General features: G+C 43.8%; 1 protein-coding gene across 2 annotated transcripts in view; it reads left to right on the forward strand.

Moving 5' to 3' along the window:
- The window catches only part of Atp13a5 (ATPase 13A5), a 129,689-nt gene that overhangs the window by 23,094 nt on the left and 92,269 nt on the right, over positions 1 to 14,326 (forward strand). For both annotated transcript variants that reach the window (XM_048453938.3, XM_048453939.3), the window contains exons 6-7: positions 7,837 to 7,906; positions 12,656 to 12,790. In XM_048453938.3, the coding sequence (XP_048309895.3) occupies positions 7,837 to 7,906; positions 12,656 to 12,790 (205 nt within the window). The remainder of the gene's footprint in view (positions 1 to 7,836; positions 7,907 to 12,655; positions 12,791 to 14,326) is intronic.

Consider the following 14,326-nt stretch of genomic DNA (forward strand, 5'->3'; position numbering starts at 1 on the left):
AAAAAGACGGTATCCAGATCATGCTTTGCTGCGAGACCACAGCGATGGAAATGAACATTCTACTGGTTACTTGGCTGTGGCATTCCGCGTTGCATATGCTGTACCTAGAATAACCCTGGACTCATGACAGGAGTGAAGGGCTCTAACAGGCCTGCCTATGGCAAACATGGGGCTGCAGGTCCTTCCCTCCCTCTCGCTTATAAACCAAAGATCACATCCCCAAAGCTAGTCACCAAGTTCTGTTCCCGTATTTGAACACTTTCTTATGCCAGAGTCATTCCTAAGGCTGATCACTAAGGTCTGGCTATCAAAGTATTGAAGTCCAGCTATCCAATATCCCCTTTGGTTCACCTAATTAATACGCCCAATCAAAACACACCACTGCATCCTAGCCCATTCTAACACAGGCCTCCCCTTTTCCTCTTCTTAAAAGCCTGCAAGGTTATTTGCTGCTGTTTTTCTGTCTGAGTCAGAAAGCAGCCACATTAATTTTTATTACCCACTTATTTAAGGAGCTCTGTGAAAAAAATAGGCAATTAGACATAGTTTGTGCCATAATCCAGGGTCCAGGGTCCAGGGTCCAGAGTCCAGGAGGAAGCTCCCTGTTGTGTGTGGATCCATGCATCACTACAAGGATTAGAAGCCAATGATAATGGTACTGGGATTTGATTCTACTGCATGTACTGGCCTTTTGGAATTCTATTCTGTTTGGATGCAGACCTTCCTAGACCTGGGTGGATGGGGGAGGGCCTTGGACTTCCGTCAGGGCAGGGTAACCAGTCTTCTCTTAGGACTGGAGAGGGAGAGGGGAGGGGGAGTATGGGGAGTGGGAAGGAGATGGGAGGAGGTGAGGAGGTGGAAATTTTTAATAAATAAATAAATTTTTTAAAAAAGACACCCGAAGACCAAGTTCTCAGCACAAAGGAGATTTATTTTCCCCAGAGGGACAAAGGGGAGGGAATAAGAGTCAAAGATAGGAGATAGAGAATGAGGGAGAAGGGGAAGGGAACAAGGTGGTGGGGTGGGGATATTTGCCCTAGAGGGACAAAGGGCTGCCTCTGGGCAGAGAGGAGAAAGATATGGCACATAGGAAAATCGTAGTTTACAAAGGTAAAGGGGAAACCCCATGTTAGGATGAGGTGTTTAATTTTAATTGGGTGGGTTAATTAGGGCAGTCAAAAGAAGGCTTTGATTGCTGGATATCAATACTCTGATACCTGGACCTTGGTGATCAGTTTCAGAAGGAGGAAGTGGCTGAATAAGGGGGGAGATGGCATTAACCAGCTTTAGTACTCTAACAGGATTGAAAGGCAGAGGGAATGGGGGAAGGGCAAAGCCTGCCAGAGTCATGTTTACTCAGGTCAGCTGGAACCCCTTCAAGGAGCTCAACAGACACATGCAGAAGACAAATAAAGGATGGTATTCCTTGAGTTATTATCAGTGTGTCTCTGATATGCCAAGTATTTTGCAAGGGACGGGTGATCTAAAGAAAAAGACATAGTTATTGATGGGCGGGGGGTAGAATCATGGGGCCGGTGTTTGTAGGATGCCAGAGATGAGGGGATGCCATTTAATTTACTAACCAAAGGGAAAAGTCCCTGCTTCCCTCAGCTCTCGTTTGAAATTTCCGATGCTGGTGAGCTCCAAAGGCAACAGCTGAGCCCTTCTGATGATCTGTGGTTCCTCAGACACTTCCAGGGACACTGTTTGCCAGACATCATTGTGATCCACCCGAAACATCGATGGTCAAAATAAGAGGAAACATGTTGGCTGAATTAGGGCTTCTGGGCTGTACTCCCACAGCGCTGAGAGTTCCGTAGGAGCAAGGCAGCTCAGATGAGACAAAGAGCGCTGGAATTTGAGCAAGTTCCTCACACAAGTTCTTCCTTACATTTTAGATTTTCATGTATCTTATGCCTACAGAGCATGTGGACAGTTCAGGAGACAAGTTAGCAGGAGGCGTTTCTGTCCTACCATGTGAGTCTCAGGAAGCAGGCCCAGGTTCACAGGCTTGGCGGCGGGAGCCTTTGCTCAGTGAGCCAGCTTGCTTGTTTGCCCATTACCATAATTCTTCTACAAAGTCTAGGAAACATGAAGTGTCGGTTTCAGTTTTTCCTTTGTAGACATACTACGAGAAGGGAAGCGGGTGTCTATAACCAGAGCAATATTGCAAAATGTGTTAGAAATGGATGTTTCATACGCTGAGATACAGAGACTTTTCAAAGTCATTAAAATGAAACTTAGTTGATAATACTTAGTACAAGATGTTCAGAGGATTGATCTAGAACATTTAAGAGCTCCTAATGATAGATGTCAGCATATTCCGCACAAGAAACCATTTCCACAAGAAAGATTCCCCATCGGTATAGCTAGCTCACATTTGTTCTTATTTATCAAGTGCCAGGCTTTAATAAATATCATACATAATTAAATTTAAATCTGGTCCACACATAAAGAACTTGACAATCTAATAAGCAAGACAGAGTACAGTATCCCAAATATGAAGAATCGAGAAATAATCTCATAAGCAGAGGCGTATTTCATCTTGTAGGCATGCCAGACTGAAGGACAAAAGGGGTCGGTGGATGTGGCACACTTCCCCCTCATTCCTTAGAGTAAGCTGGGGGCCTTTCCAGAGAAATTAAAAGGGACTGATTGATTGGACGGCATGAGAATTCAATAACTGAGTCTGAGCTTGCTTGAGTTAAAAACCAACAGCTCACTGCACGAGACGAAGGAAGGAGAGCAAAACTCTGACAAAATGACATGCTACGGCATCTGAATGCACACACTTCTCTGTGGGATCCTAGCAGCCTGGCAAGGAGACGGGGTGTAGGATGTTCATTATTCTCACTTTTCGGCAACAAAAAGCTTATCAGGTCACCAGGAGAGTGGATTTCACCCAGCAGAAAAAAATTACAAAAGGCATCAAATGTGTGTAAGTAAATGGTCTCAGGAACTGGCTTGATTCAATCCTCACTCTCTCATGAGCTGAACTCAGCTTTGCATCACTATAGCCATCCTGGACAGGCTCACTGACAGCTAAGTATGAAAACACCGCATCTAGCTGATCTTCGCTAGGCTTTCTTACTAGGACAGGGTTAGGGTGTCTTTTCACCTTCATTGCCATTCAGCCCATCCTACTCCTGGCCTGTTGCTTAGGCTCCTGAAAGCAGAAAAACAACCAGCTGGAAGATGGAGGAGGGAAGGAAAGAGAAATTCGAACCACCATGGGATTTTGCTGAGGTACGCCTCAGGTGTGGGTGGGCCCAAAACTTGAAAGAGAAACAACGGTTACGCTTTTGCCTTTGAAAGTTGCACTCTGAGAGAATGGTCCAGTCACACACACTCAGCCGCCACATCATCTTTCTAGAAAGGGGTCGGAGAATGGTAGAGAAGTCTTACTCATCCTCTAGAGCTAAAAACATGATCCCAACCCCTAACATTCAACTAGGAGCTAGGAAGTTATCTTAAAACACTATCTATACTTTATTTAGAACATAATTTGATAAAATCAAGCAAATTGAGATCAATGGTCTCTTTTCAATAAGTTGGAATTTTCAGGCCCACAGTTTTGTGGATCTGGGTCTGTTGGAAGTATAAAGTCATCTAACTCCAGTGTAGAACCTTGTGGAGCCAGCAGTGTGTGTAAGTTCTGATGAGCCTTCTAGGCGAAATGATGGAGATGCTGCCTAGATTTCGCTGTACCTTAACCACAGCTTTCCGGCCCTTTCTGGTTCTTTTCCTTCTGGGCCTTTATATATGAAATGCTCGAGCATTCTCCATCAGCAGAGACTCTTGGGAGCACCTCACTAGCGTGTACGGAGAGCCAAATTCCTTTCTGAGCTGTTTTCCCCCGATTTTACGGAAGCTTGGAATTTAGGAATTGAACGAAATCGATAGGCAGCAGAGGAGGATCAGAACGAAACGCTAAGCAACTGTTAGTGCACGTCATTTAGAGGCGTGGAGTTTCTTTATATCGCTGTTTCAGTAACGAACTTGGAGATTTCTTCTAGTGAACAATCTCCCATGGCATACCCAAAGTGTTTTATGATGGGGGATTTCTAGGACCAACCCACTTGTACTATGCAGTTATGTCCAAATCCCAGGCACCGAATGTCCTGGCCTGGGTATCTTAGACCTCTGTTTCTTTGGAAAGCAGGAATTTCGAGGGAGGGAGGGAGTGACGGGCCAGCAGACACCCTCAGGAGCTTTCCCAATCGCTTTCCTACAGAATTGAGTCATGCTGGACTCTTCTGCTTGGTCTTGACTACTTGGGAAACTGCAGGAATCTCTCCTGCCAGAGATGCCCTCACAGGCCAGCAGGCTACCCGAATGGAAAGAGTGGGCAAAAGTTGAGGGCTTCTGTGAAGGTTGAGATGGGCCCCAGGGATTGGAGCACACTTCTACTTCGTCAGTAAGGACCCTGACTCTAGCTGTCTGGGCTCCAGGGCCTCACACAAATCTCTAGCAATTCTTTGAGAGAGAGATGGATGTATTCATTTGATTTATTCCTCAAAGGAAAATACTCCTAACCATTCACACTTGGTATTTCAGAACCATACATTCTACAAGATTTGAATATCTCAGAACCAGAGGAAATCCCTTATGAACCCAGACTCACAAACCCAAATTCGCAGGGAGAATGACATCCCCTTCCAGGATTCTCAGCTGCAGACCTGGTCATGTCCTGTCTCTGAGAAGGAGTCGTCTGCCATCACGGCAGTTTCCCCCATAATGGATAGTGGCACATGTTAGGGAAACCTACCTAGCTGTGTTTGACCTCCACTGTTTGGAAAGGCCACACAGAATGAGCTCAGTCTCTTTCCTCTGCCACCTCATCAGATCTTCAGTGGTGGCGTATAGCTTTGACCTTTCCCTGTGTGAGTTGGCATCAAGCCTAATCCACCGCTGGTCAACATCCCTGAGAGTTCTCTGTGGCTGGCTGAGATTGATATGGGTACACAATCTCTAAACATACGAGAATTTCCTTTGGCAAAGGGTAGTAGACATGGCGAAAGAGCAAAGAGCAGGCTGGTTGTGATTCCATCATAGTTTCAGATGAGCCCCAAAGCATCAATCACAGGCAAGGCTTGATCCACACTATCCCATCCTTCGTGTTTCCATGACCTAAGCTCTGCCTTCAATGGCAATATCAGGAACTATATCACCAGGCAAGAAGAGACCAGGGGTGTTGGATTCTCAGTTGGATTTCTGTAGTATCAATATGTCCTTAGTTGTCCATCAGGGTTGAATTTTGAATCTTGTCAGGGGAGAGAGTACTCCAGACATGGGACCCCATAATTTTCATTAACTCCAACCTTTTTGCAAACATACTGTCTGTCTAGCCCCAGATCCTAGAAAAACAGATCCTCAAAAGCTCTCTTTCTGCCTTTAAAAACAGCTGAAGCAATCTGAGGAGGAAACATGTAAATATATGCTTTAATTCAATGAAGTCAGTGATGCTACTGCAAAGGAAAGTGTTGTTGAAGGAGAGAAAAAAAATTGATTACGTCAGACAGAATCGTATTTCAAAGACAGCTGCCGCTTATCTGGGATTGGCCATGTCCTCGGTACACTTCCGACAACTGCTTTGCGTATTTATCTTACTAAGAGATTGATCACAATTTTATTCGTCATATTTTTCAGATTCATTCTCAGATGAGGGAACTAAGGTTGTCCCCCACCTCCAATTTGGCTATCCGTCAGTTTAAGCAGATAATTCGTGACTGAGTTGTATGTGTTAGGCTCTCCGTTAGTCCTGCAGGATGTATTAAGCGTCCCTTCAAAAGTTACGTTTTTATAATGTCAGAAACCGCCAATTAACACATTGGAAGAAGAAGGCATGGTCTGTGGAGACAGATATCTCAGTTGGGAAAGCGCTTGCCCTGGAGGAACGAGGACTTGGGTGTGATCTCTAGAACCCAAGTGAAAAGAGCTAAACAATGTTGGTGCTTATTGTTAATCCCACTGCTAGGAAGGGCTACAGACATGAACTGGGGTTTTCTTACCAACCAGCTTAGCCTGCATGGTGTGTTCCATGAGAGACCTTGTCTAATGAAACAGGTGAACAGCCTCTGTGGAAGGATAGTAAAGGCTTTCCCATATGGCTTACACATACACACGTGAATATGCACATGCACCTGCCCACACATGTACACATGAACACACATATGCTCAAATAAGACCTATGTGCAGGTAATCATATGTGCTGCAAGGAAAAGTAAGGTGGGTTAAAGAAATTAAGGAAAGTTAAGTAGGTTCTACCTCTCTACCTACACCTAGTGCTAGGGAGCAAACCCAGGGTCTTACATGTACTAGGCAAATGCTCTACCATGATGCCATATCCCCAGGCCTGGGGGTGTGTGGGGGGCTGTTTTCCATAGGATTGTTATGGAAGGCCTCAAGAGGGAGAAATACCTTTTAGAGCCCTGAATGAAGCAAGTCACCCAAAAGATGTAAGGTCTGGGTAGAAGGAAGGGCAAGGGCAGAGGCTTGCTGGGTGTGAAGGGAGGTGTGGTCACTTTCACCGTTCTGAGCTACTTGGCTTGGTTGTCAGGTTTGGCTTTTAAAGGTTGAGTAGCATTTACAAAGAGAAGACTGTGGGCGAGCACACCATAAATGTGGGGTGAGGGTGGGGTGGAGGAAGGTGGATGGATCTTGCCTTGGGCCTGAAAGATTCTGACAGTTGGCTGGTAACTGATTATTGTCACAGACTCAATGTGGCTTGAGTTCAAGTCTTTTGAGGTTCCAGAATGAGATTTAGGGCTCATATTCAGACAACAATGTGGTTCCTCTTCTGCTCTGATTCTCCATCCCCTGAGCCTCAGCACCCCGCCCCCATAACCCCCCCCATAATGGAGTTAGCGGACTTTAGAGTAAGTCATCTCTGCCTGTGGCAAGCAATAATTAAAGTTGGTGTAACATACCTTAAAAGTCAAGTGAACTTGAACTTAGTCCATTCTGTTATCCGATAGCAAGACCAAAGGCACCTCACATAGGCTCTTCCTGCTGGTCCCTGCAGAGGTGGAGTTGTGAACTTGATGCCCATGGAGGGCATGGTTAGGTGGAGCTTTCTTTTCTGGTCCTCAGAACTTGGGACAGCTACTTAATTTGCTCCAACTTCAGTTTTCTTTATAAACAGTGATCATATGAAACTTAAAAGTTCCTGATCATAATTATTAGCGGGATGAGCCTTTGACTGAAGACTCACAGTGAACAACTTTTCTTATTGGCAAGATTGACCCTTTAGAACTCTATAGAACACTGTAAGGATCAAATGAATCTTTTGCAAAAACTTGAAAAATCATAAAGCATAACCCAAACATGAGAGCTTCTCTTTGCAGTGGATATGTGTCATGCACCTCGTGTGGGAAGCAGACACTTGCAATTGACAATCTTAGAGCATCTTCCTGGGAACGTGTTCTTTTTTTTCTGGTGCATTGATGGGTTCACATGTGAGGAACCTGCTCTGGGAGATTCCAGGATAAGACAGACACCATCACTGAAGTCTGGGGTAAATTGAATGACTGATGAGTCTAGGAATGTCTTCAGACCTGTGTCTTTTTAGCTGCTCCTAGGATACAATCCGATTATTTTTTTAAAATGTCTTTCTAATTTCATTTTGACTGAGTTGTAGTAAAGACAGTTTAAAGCAGGAAAAAACCATCATGGGTCAACTTTCATTTTAAAGATATACTCATGGCTTAGAATAAGACTATAGTTATCAAGGTACAAGACGCCTGAAAAACAGAGGTGGCTGATTTTTGGTCAGCTTGCCTGTGCTCACTGTCACGGCCTTCTAGGCTGACACTAACAGATGCCAATCTTCCACAGAAGGTTAGTGTGTGGGCCCAACGCTATCGAGGTGGAGATCCAGCCTATATGGAAGCTGCTGGTTAAACAGGTAACTAGACACTTTTTTTTTTCTTTTTGAAAAACAGAATATGCTTCTTAATTTCTTGGCCTCGGTGGGATTGTAAATAACACTTCCATTCCTTAGTGGGAATGCTATCTGAGTTTCGTGATGCTGCTTCTTGGCACTAACCTATATTTTTTTCTGTTTATTAAGGCTTCCTTTCAGTTTTATTTAAACTCAGCAAACATACAATCACACGCACATACACATCAGGATTTCTGACTGATCCTTTACAATTGCCTTTTATTTATTGCTCTATCATCTATCTATCTATCTGTCTGTCTGTCTGTCTATCTATCTATCTATCTATCTATCTATCTATCTATCTGTCTATCATCTGTCTGTCTATCTATCTATCTATATCTATCTATCTATCTTTCTTTCTATCTATCTAGTATTTGGGGACATAGTCGTGTGTGTGTGTGTGTGTGTGTGTGTGTGTGTGTGTGTGTGTGCGCGCGCATGCATATGTGTGTGGAGGTCAGAGAACAACTCACAGGACTCTGTTCTCCCTTTCCACCAAGTTGGTCTCAGGGATCAAACCCAGGTAGTCAGGTTTGGTAGCAAGTGCCTTCACCTGCTAAACCATTTCATCAGCCCAACAACACTTATTTAGGTTGAAATACACTTCTCAGTGGGAGTCAGATTTCTGTTTTGTAATACCTTGTTCCTTTTGTTGCCTTTAGTTTCTGTTGTGGCAGTATTGTGGCATCTTAATCTGCTCAGGGTACGACAACGTAATCACATAGACTGGGTAGAAATCCAAGTTCAAGAGACACTTGCTGACCTGTGGACCAGCAGCCTCTCCTTGTGTCTTCTCATGAAGGAGGCCTGATCTCTGCCTCTCAGGACCTATGTAACCGAAATTATCCCTCAAAGCCCCACATTCCAGTACCACCACACTGGTGGTCAGTGCTTCAACAAGGAAAGACTTTTGGAGAGGCCATAAGCATGCAGTCTAAACATAGAGTCACGTTATTACAGCTATGATTCCAAAGACTTTGAAATTCAGTCCTTACACTTTCTTTTACTATTTTCTCTCTCCTTGAGTGTGACTTTTTATTATTTTTTAAATAGTATGGTGTGTTTTGACACTTTTCTTAGTACTTTTGTGTAAGCCAACCTTCAGTGGGACAATTTCCCCTTCCCCTCTCTGAGCTTGCTGTCCCTCTCTGATGACTTTGTACCTACCTCCATCTGGTTCCCAGTGTTTTATTGAGTCAGAGCCGGGCCCATATTAGAGAGAACATTGTTTTACCCATGGGCCCTTTGGTCTGTAAGGGGCTTGGTGCAAGTCATGGCTGTGCCATGGACCCTGTTCTATCCCATTCCACCTCCGCTGGCTGTGTTTTCAGCCTCCACACTGGGGCAGGAAGCACACTGGTACCTCTTCTCTCCACAGCCCTGGTTTCAGTTCCTTGCCTCTTATGGGAGATTTTCTGTCCCTATTTCCTCTCGCAATGTGCTCCTACCTTGTGCTATGTATTTTTGATCCAGGCTGCCGCTCTTTGGTTTCACACAATACCCTGCAATTTCAACCCATTTAAAAAGATGATTATATGTATCTGTGACTATGCACGATGTGTGAAGTGGAAATGAGCATATGGGAAACATAGGTCCATGTACCGAGGCTTGCATGTGTGGCGGTTAGAGGACAGCTTTTAGTTCACTCTTTCCTTTCACCTCTACGTGAATTTCAGGGATGGAATTCACGTCCACGGGCTTGCACTGTCAAATGTCTTCACCCACTGAGCCATCTTGCTAGCAAGCATATTTTGAGTCTTTTTCTAACCCTTGAAAATGGTCAATGTTTTTTTGAGAATGGCCATATCTGTCTAGTATAAAATATCATCCTCCATTTTTCTATTTCTGGAGCAAGCACCAGGCTGTTATTATTCCAGCATTAGATCCTAGAGTCGTGCTTTATTTCCAGCCAAAGGGAGTGGGGGGGGGCACAGCTTTCTCATGTGCGCATTTCCACCCCACAAGTGCACAGCCTCCCCAGCTGTGGAAAGGCAGACCACCTTCTGAGCTGCTCGCCAAATACATTGGAAAACTGTGAAGTGTTTTTCAAAGGATCAAAATTTGATCCTTTTCAAAAGGACTCTTGTATTTCTTTGCACACATCAGCCAGAACCTTTGCAAAATTAAAGGTGTGTCTGTGGGGGCGGGGTGTAAATTATTTCACATTTAGTTTGCAAGGGTATTGAATAAGGAGGTTAAATTAATTATGCTGCTGCTGTTTCTTCCGAAGAAATATTTAAACAACTTTCCACTGTATTTCTATAAATCCAGAATCATGTTATCATTAGTACATAATCTATAATTAGAGCATTTTATGCCAAGTGAACTCAAGAGCTATAATTTGTAAGTAAAGCAACTGAGAAGGGGATAATAAGGAACACCAAGAAACAAAAGCTTTTTAAATTTATAAATAATATCCAAAAGGCTTGAGAAACCCTTAATGTGTAGCTTTATTAACTTATTAAGTAGCTATCAGTTCATTGTTAGGAGCAAAGTGGAATTTTATTCAGTGTGTGAGATAATTACAGAAAGCAGTATTTGGAAAGAGTACCCCTGATGTTAGCCAGTATTTCATCTAATTTGCAAGGAAGATAAAGAGCCCTTCCCGGGGAAGGGAATCCACTTCATCCTAGTGGGTGCTCTCATGTTTGCTGTCTCTGTGTGTTGTTGAAACATCCTCCAATTCCTTCCTAAAAGCTGTTCTTCCTGATGGGATTGTTATATTTATCTATTTAGGGGTACTGAGGCTGATCCAGGGCCTTGGGTGTGCTAAACAGGCAATCTACAGCTGAGCTTCACCCCAACGCTCTGCTGGGATCATCATAGGAAACCATAAGGCCAAAGTGGGAAATATGGGGGATAAAAGAGCGAAAGGTGTTATGGAGACACCCATGCCTGCTGATCAGCTTTGGAGTTGGTGACACCATCCCAGGTGCTGTTTGCTAAATCCTCGGAAACCCACTGAAAGGGAAAGTAAAGATTCAGGACCTCCAAGGCCAAGTTCTCAGCACAAAAGAGATTTATTTGCCCCAGAGGGACAAAGATCAGAGTTAAGAGACAAAGACAGAGATAGAGGACAAGGGAGAAGAAAAACGGACAAGGAAGAAGGGAAAGGGAAGTTTGTCCTGGAGGGACAAAGGACTGCCTCTGCATAGAGAGGAGAAAGACGGGTCCACAGGCAAATGGCTGTTTATAAAGGTAAAGGAGAAACCCTTTGTTAGAATGAAGTGTTTAATTTTAATTGGGCATATTAATTAGGTGAGCCAAAGAGGGATTTTGATTACTGGATTTAAATAATTTGATAGTTAGACATTGCTAGGCACTCTCAGAAGGAGGAAATGGCCAAATAAGGAAATAGACCTCAGTGGCTATCTTTAAGAATATAATCTAATGGTTTTCTGGAAGGCAGAGGGAATGGGGAGAAGGGCAAGGCCTGAGAGAGCCATGCTTTCCACGCCTGAGCTGATCAGAGTCCCTTTAGCCACTGCTGCTCAGGGTCCTTCTGAGCTCAAGGGGAGGAACATGCTGATTCTACTGCCTCTAAAAGGATCTTACTATGGCCTGCAACAGAAATAATATGCTATCTTAAAATAGCCTGGATAAAAGAAGAATCTTCCATTTTCATAACACAATTAATCTAAGTCCGCAGCATGGGAGAACATAAAAGATAAACCTATGATTTTACAATAAGACTGAATTATTTTTTTTCCTCCATCATGGTGCTGTGTGACTCTATTCCTGGGCAGACATGAGCAAAACCTACTCAGCTCAGACAGCGAACTGAACAACAGATCAAACTACTCACAACACTGAAGTCCAACTTGGTGAACCAATTAGTTTGGGTAGGATTACTTCCAGGAACATGGGTGAGGGATTACTTATGAGTGCATTGAAACTTCAAAGGGAGATGCACCAGAAAAGTTCACCTCAGCATGGATGACAGCTCACAAAATCTAGAAAGCTGAAGTGGACCGCAGAACGGGTAGGCCACTCAATGGGTTAGAACTGTCTTGTCCTAGTGTCTCAGGGGACTTGGACCTTTTCCAGGTACTGTGGCTGTTCTGGGTTTCTTCCAAGCAGTTTGGTTCATCCCTCTTCTTCTAGGCTGTTCGGTCAGAGTGATTGCTAAGCAGCTCAGTTTACTCCCATCAGTCTTCAGTGCTTAGAAATCCTTGGGGAAGGAGGAGTCTGGTGAATCCAGCCAGTTTCGGGAACTTCCTGAAGCTATCCTAATTGCTTACCTCCGGTCTTAATGACACGTTCCTGTCAAATGGAGTGCTTCCAACTCCTATCCACCCAAGAACATCCTGTTGGTTCACTTCCTTGGAAAGATCCCCTCCTAAAACATCCTGTTGTTTCACTTTTTCATTTACATTCTGTGACTCCCTCCCAAATGGAGGGTTTTAACCTGGAGACTTCTGCACGACATATGGATGAATGGCAAATTGCTAGATTTTGTTACTGGTAAAGTGTATTTTAGGAAATAAGAAAAGGGAATGTTTTAGCATGACTGTGAGTACTTAGAGCAACTTCTACCATATCACTTTCTATGCGCTTGCCATTGCACTTGCTTGGACTAATTAAGTTCTAAGTGAATTCTTAGATAGAGGAGGTCATCATATGCTGTTAAAATGAAAGGACATTCTATAAAGTAATGATATACTTCTGATCGCTACCACATAAATGACTCCTGTGCTGTTTTTATACCTGCAGGTTTTAAATCCGTTCTATGTGCTCCAAGCCTTCACCCTAACTCTGTGGCTATCTCAGGGTTACATAGAATATTCTGTGGCCATCATCATTTTGACCGTTATCTCTATTGTCTTAAGTGTGTACGACTTGAGACAGGTAAGAGTTGAGATTATGGTTGGATTCCATTTGTATTTAGCTTCTGGCTAAACAAACAAACAAAAAGCCTATAGAATTTGCCCCTGGAGCATGGTGCAGCTCTGTCAAACACAAGTCATAAGGTAACATTAGCAAGGGGACACTTTGGGGACAGGGCATTGGGAGTATCAAGAAGATTCAAAAATCTTTGCAAACTTTGATCATCAGTTGGAGGCTTAACTGGACGGCCTGTATTTAGGACTCTGAGGTTGTGTGTGAGGAGGTGTGAAGAATGCTGCATGGACTGATAACAGTCTTACTGCCAAGGCTGGAGAGGGGCAGTGACTCAAAGCTCACCTTAACCAAGACACAAGATACTACTTCGTATTTCTTTTTAGTATGACCACCAAAAGTCAGGCTGCTAGCTGTGAGGATGAGGATACTTGGAATTGAAATAGATGTTGCAGTGTAATTTTGTCAAAATGAAATAATTCTTCCTATCAGCAACACGCAAGATCATTGATTTTTCCAGATCCTCACCTGCACTGTGTGATAGATACTGGCATGCAGAAGTCTTCATGAACTAAGTGTTTGGTGTTTTAAAGGACACTCACTGATTGCTAGTGAAAGGAGACGTATTTTATTTAACTGAGCATTCCAGTTTTCTTTTACATTCAAGGGCCCCTCATACCCACCACACATATGGAAAACTTTCACTTTTAGCTGATCTTTCCTACTTGATTTTGCCTTTTACACACACTAAAGATTATACAGAGGCAAACGTACTTCTCTTTTCCGTCTTGGTTTCTGGTTTCCTGTTCCACATATCTGCTGTGTCACAAAACATTTCCTAGGGAGATACAACACCCACATCTACTCACCCCAGACAGGGATCCCACAAGAGACCAAAGTATGGCTACCACTGAAGTCCAACTTGTGTTGGGGTTTCTTACAGGATTATGGGTGAGAAGTTACTTACAGAATGAGCAATTACTCAAAAGCAGCTGCATCGTCAAGGTCCACCCTAGCATGGGTGACAGCTCCCAAGGCTGTGAACGTGGAGCACTGCACAGCCTGCAGGCGGCTCAACAGGCTGGGCACTGCCCTTTGCCAGTGACTGGGTCTAAACCTCTTCCAGGCAGCTCTGCTGGTTTCTGCTTCTTCCAAGCAACTGGTTTGATCTCAGGGTCTTTTGTAGCTCAGCTTCCCTCTGTCTGAGGGGGCATCTCAGCTACTGTGACTTAACTGTGACAGAGAGGCACCTAGTGAATCTGGTCAGTTTCAGGGACTTCCTGTAGTTATTTTTGTTTGCTTTCCTGCTTAAGGAACTTCCCTGGAAGATGGAAAGTTTTAATCTTAGATGGAACTGTTGCAGAACATTGTCCAAAGTTAGGTATTTTTATTTTTTTTCCCGTATTTTAAACCATGTATCGAAATTAAACATTTGGTGCTGGACAGATGCTTTAGTGACTAAGAGTGTTTACTACTCTGGCAGTGGACCCAGCAACCACTGGTGGTTAACAACCATCTGTCACTCCAGTTCAGGGAATCTGATGC

This window comes from Myodes glareolus, chromosome 2 (genome assembly GCF_982192425.1).
Source record: "Myodes glareolus chromosome 2, mMyoGla1.1, whole genome shotgun sequence".
In the NCBI taxonomy this organism is placed as follows: Eukaryota; Metazoa; Chordata; class Mammalia; order Rodentia; family Cricetidae; genus Myodes; species Myodes glareolus.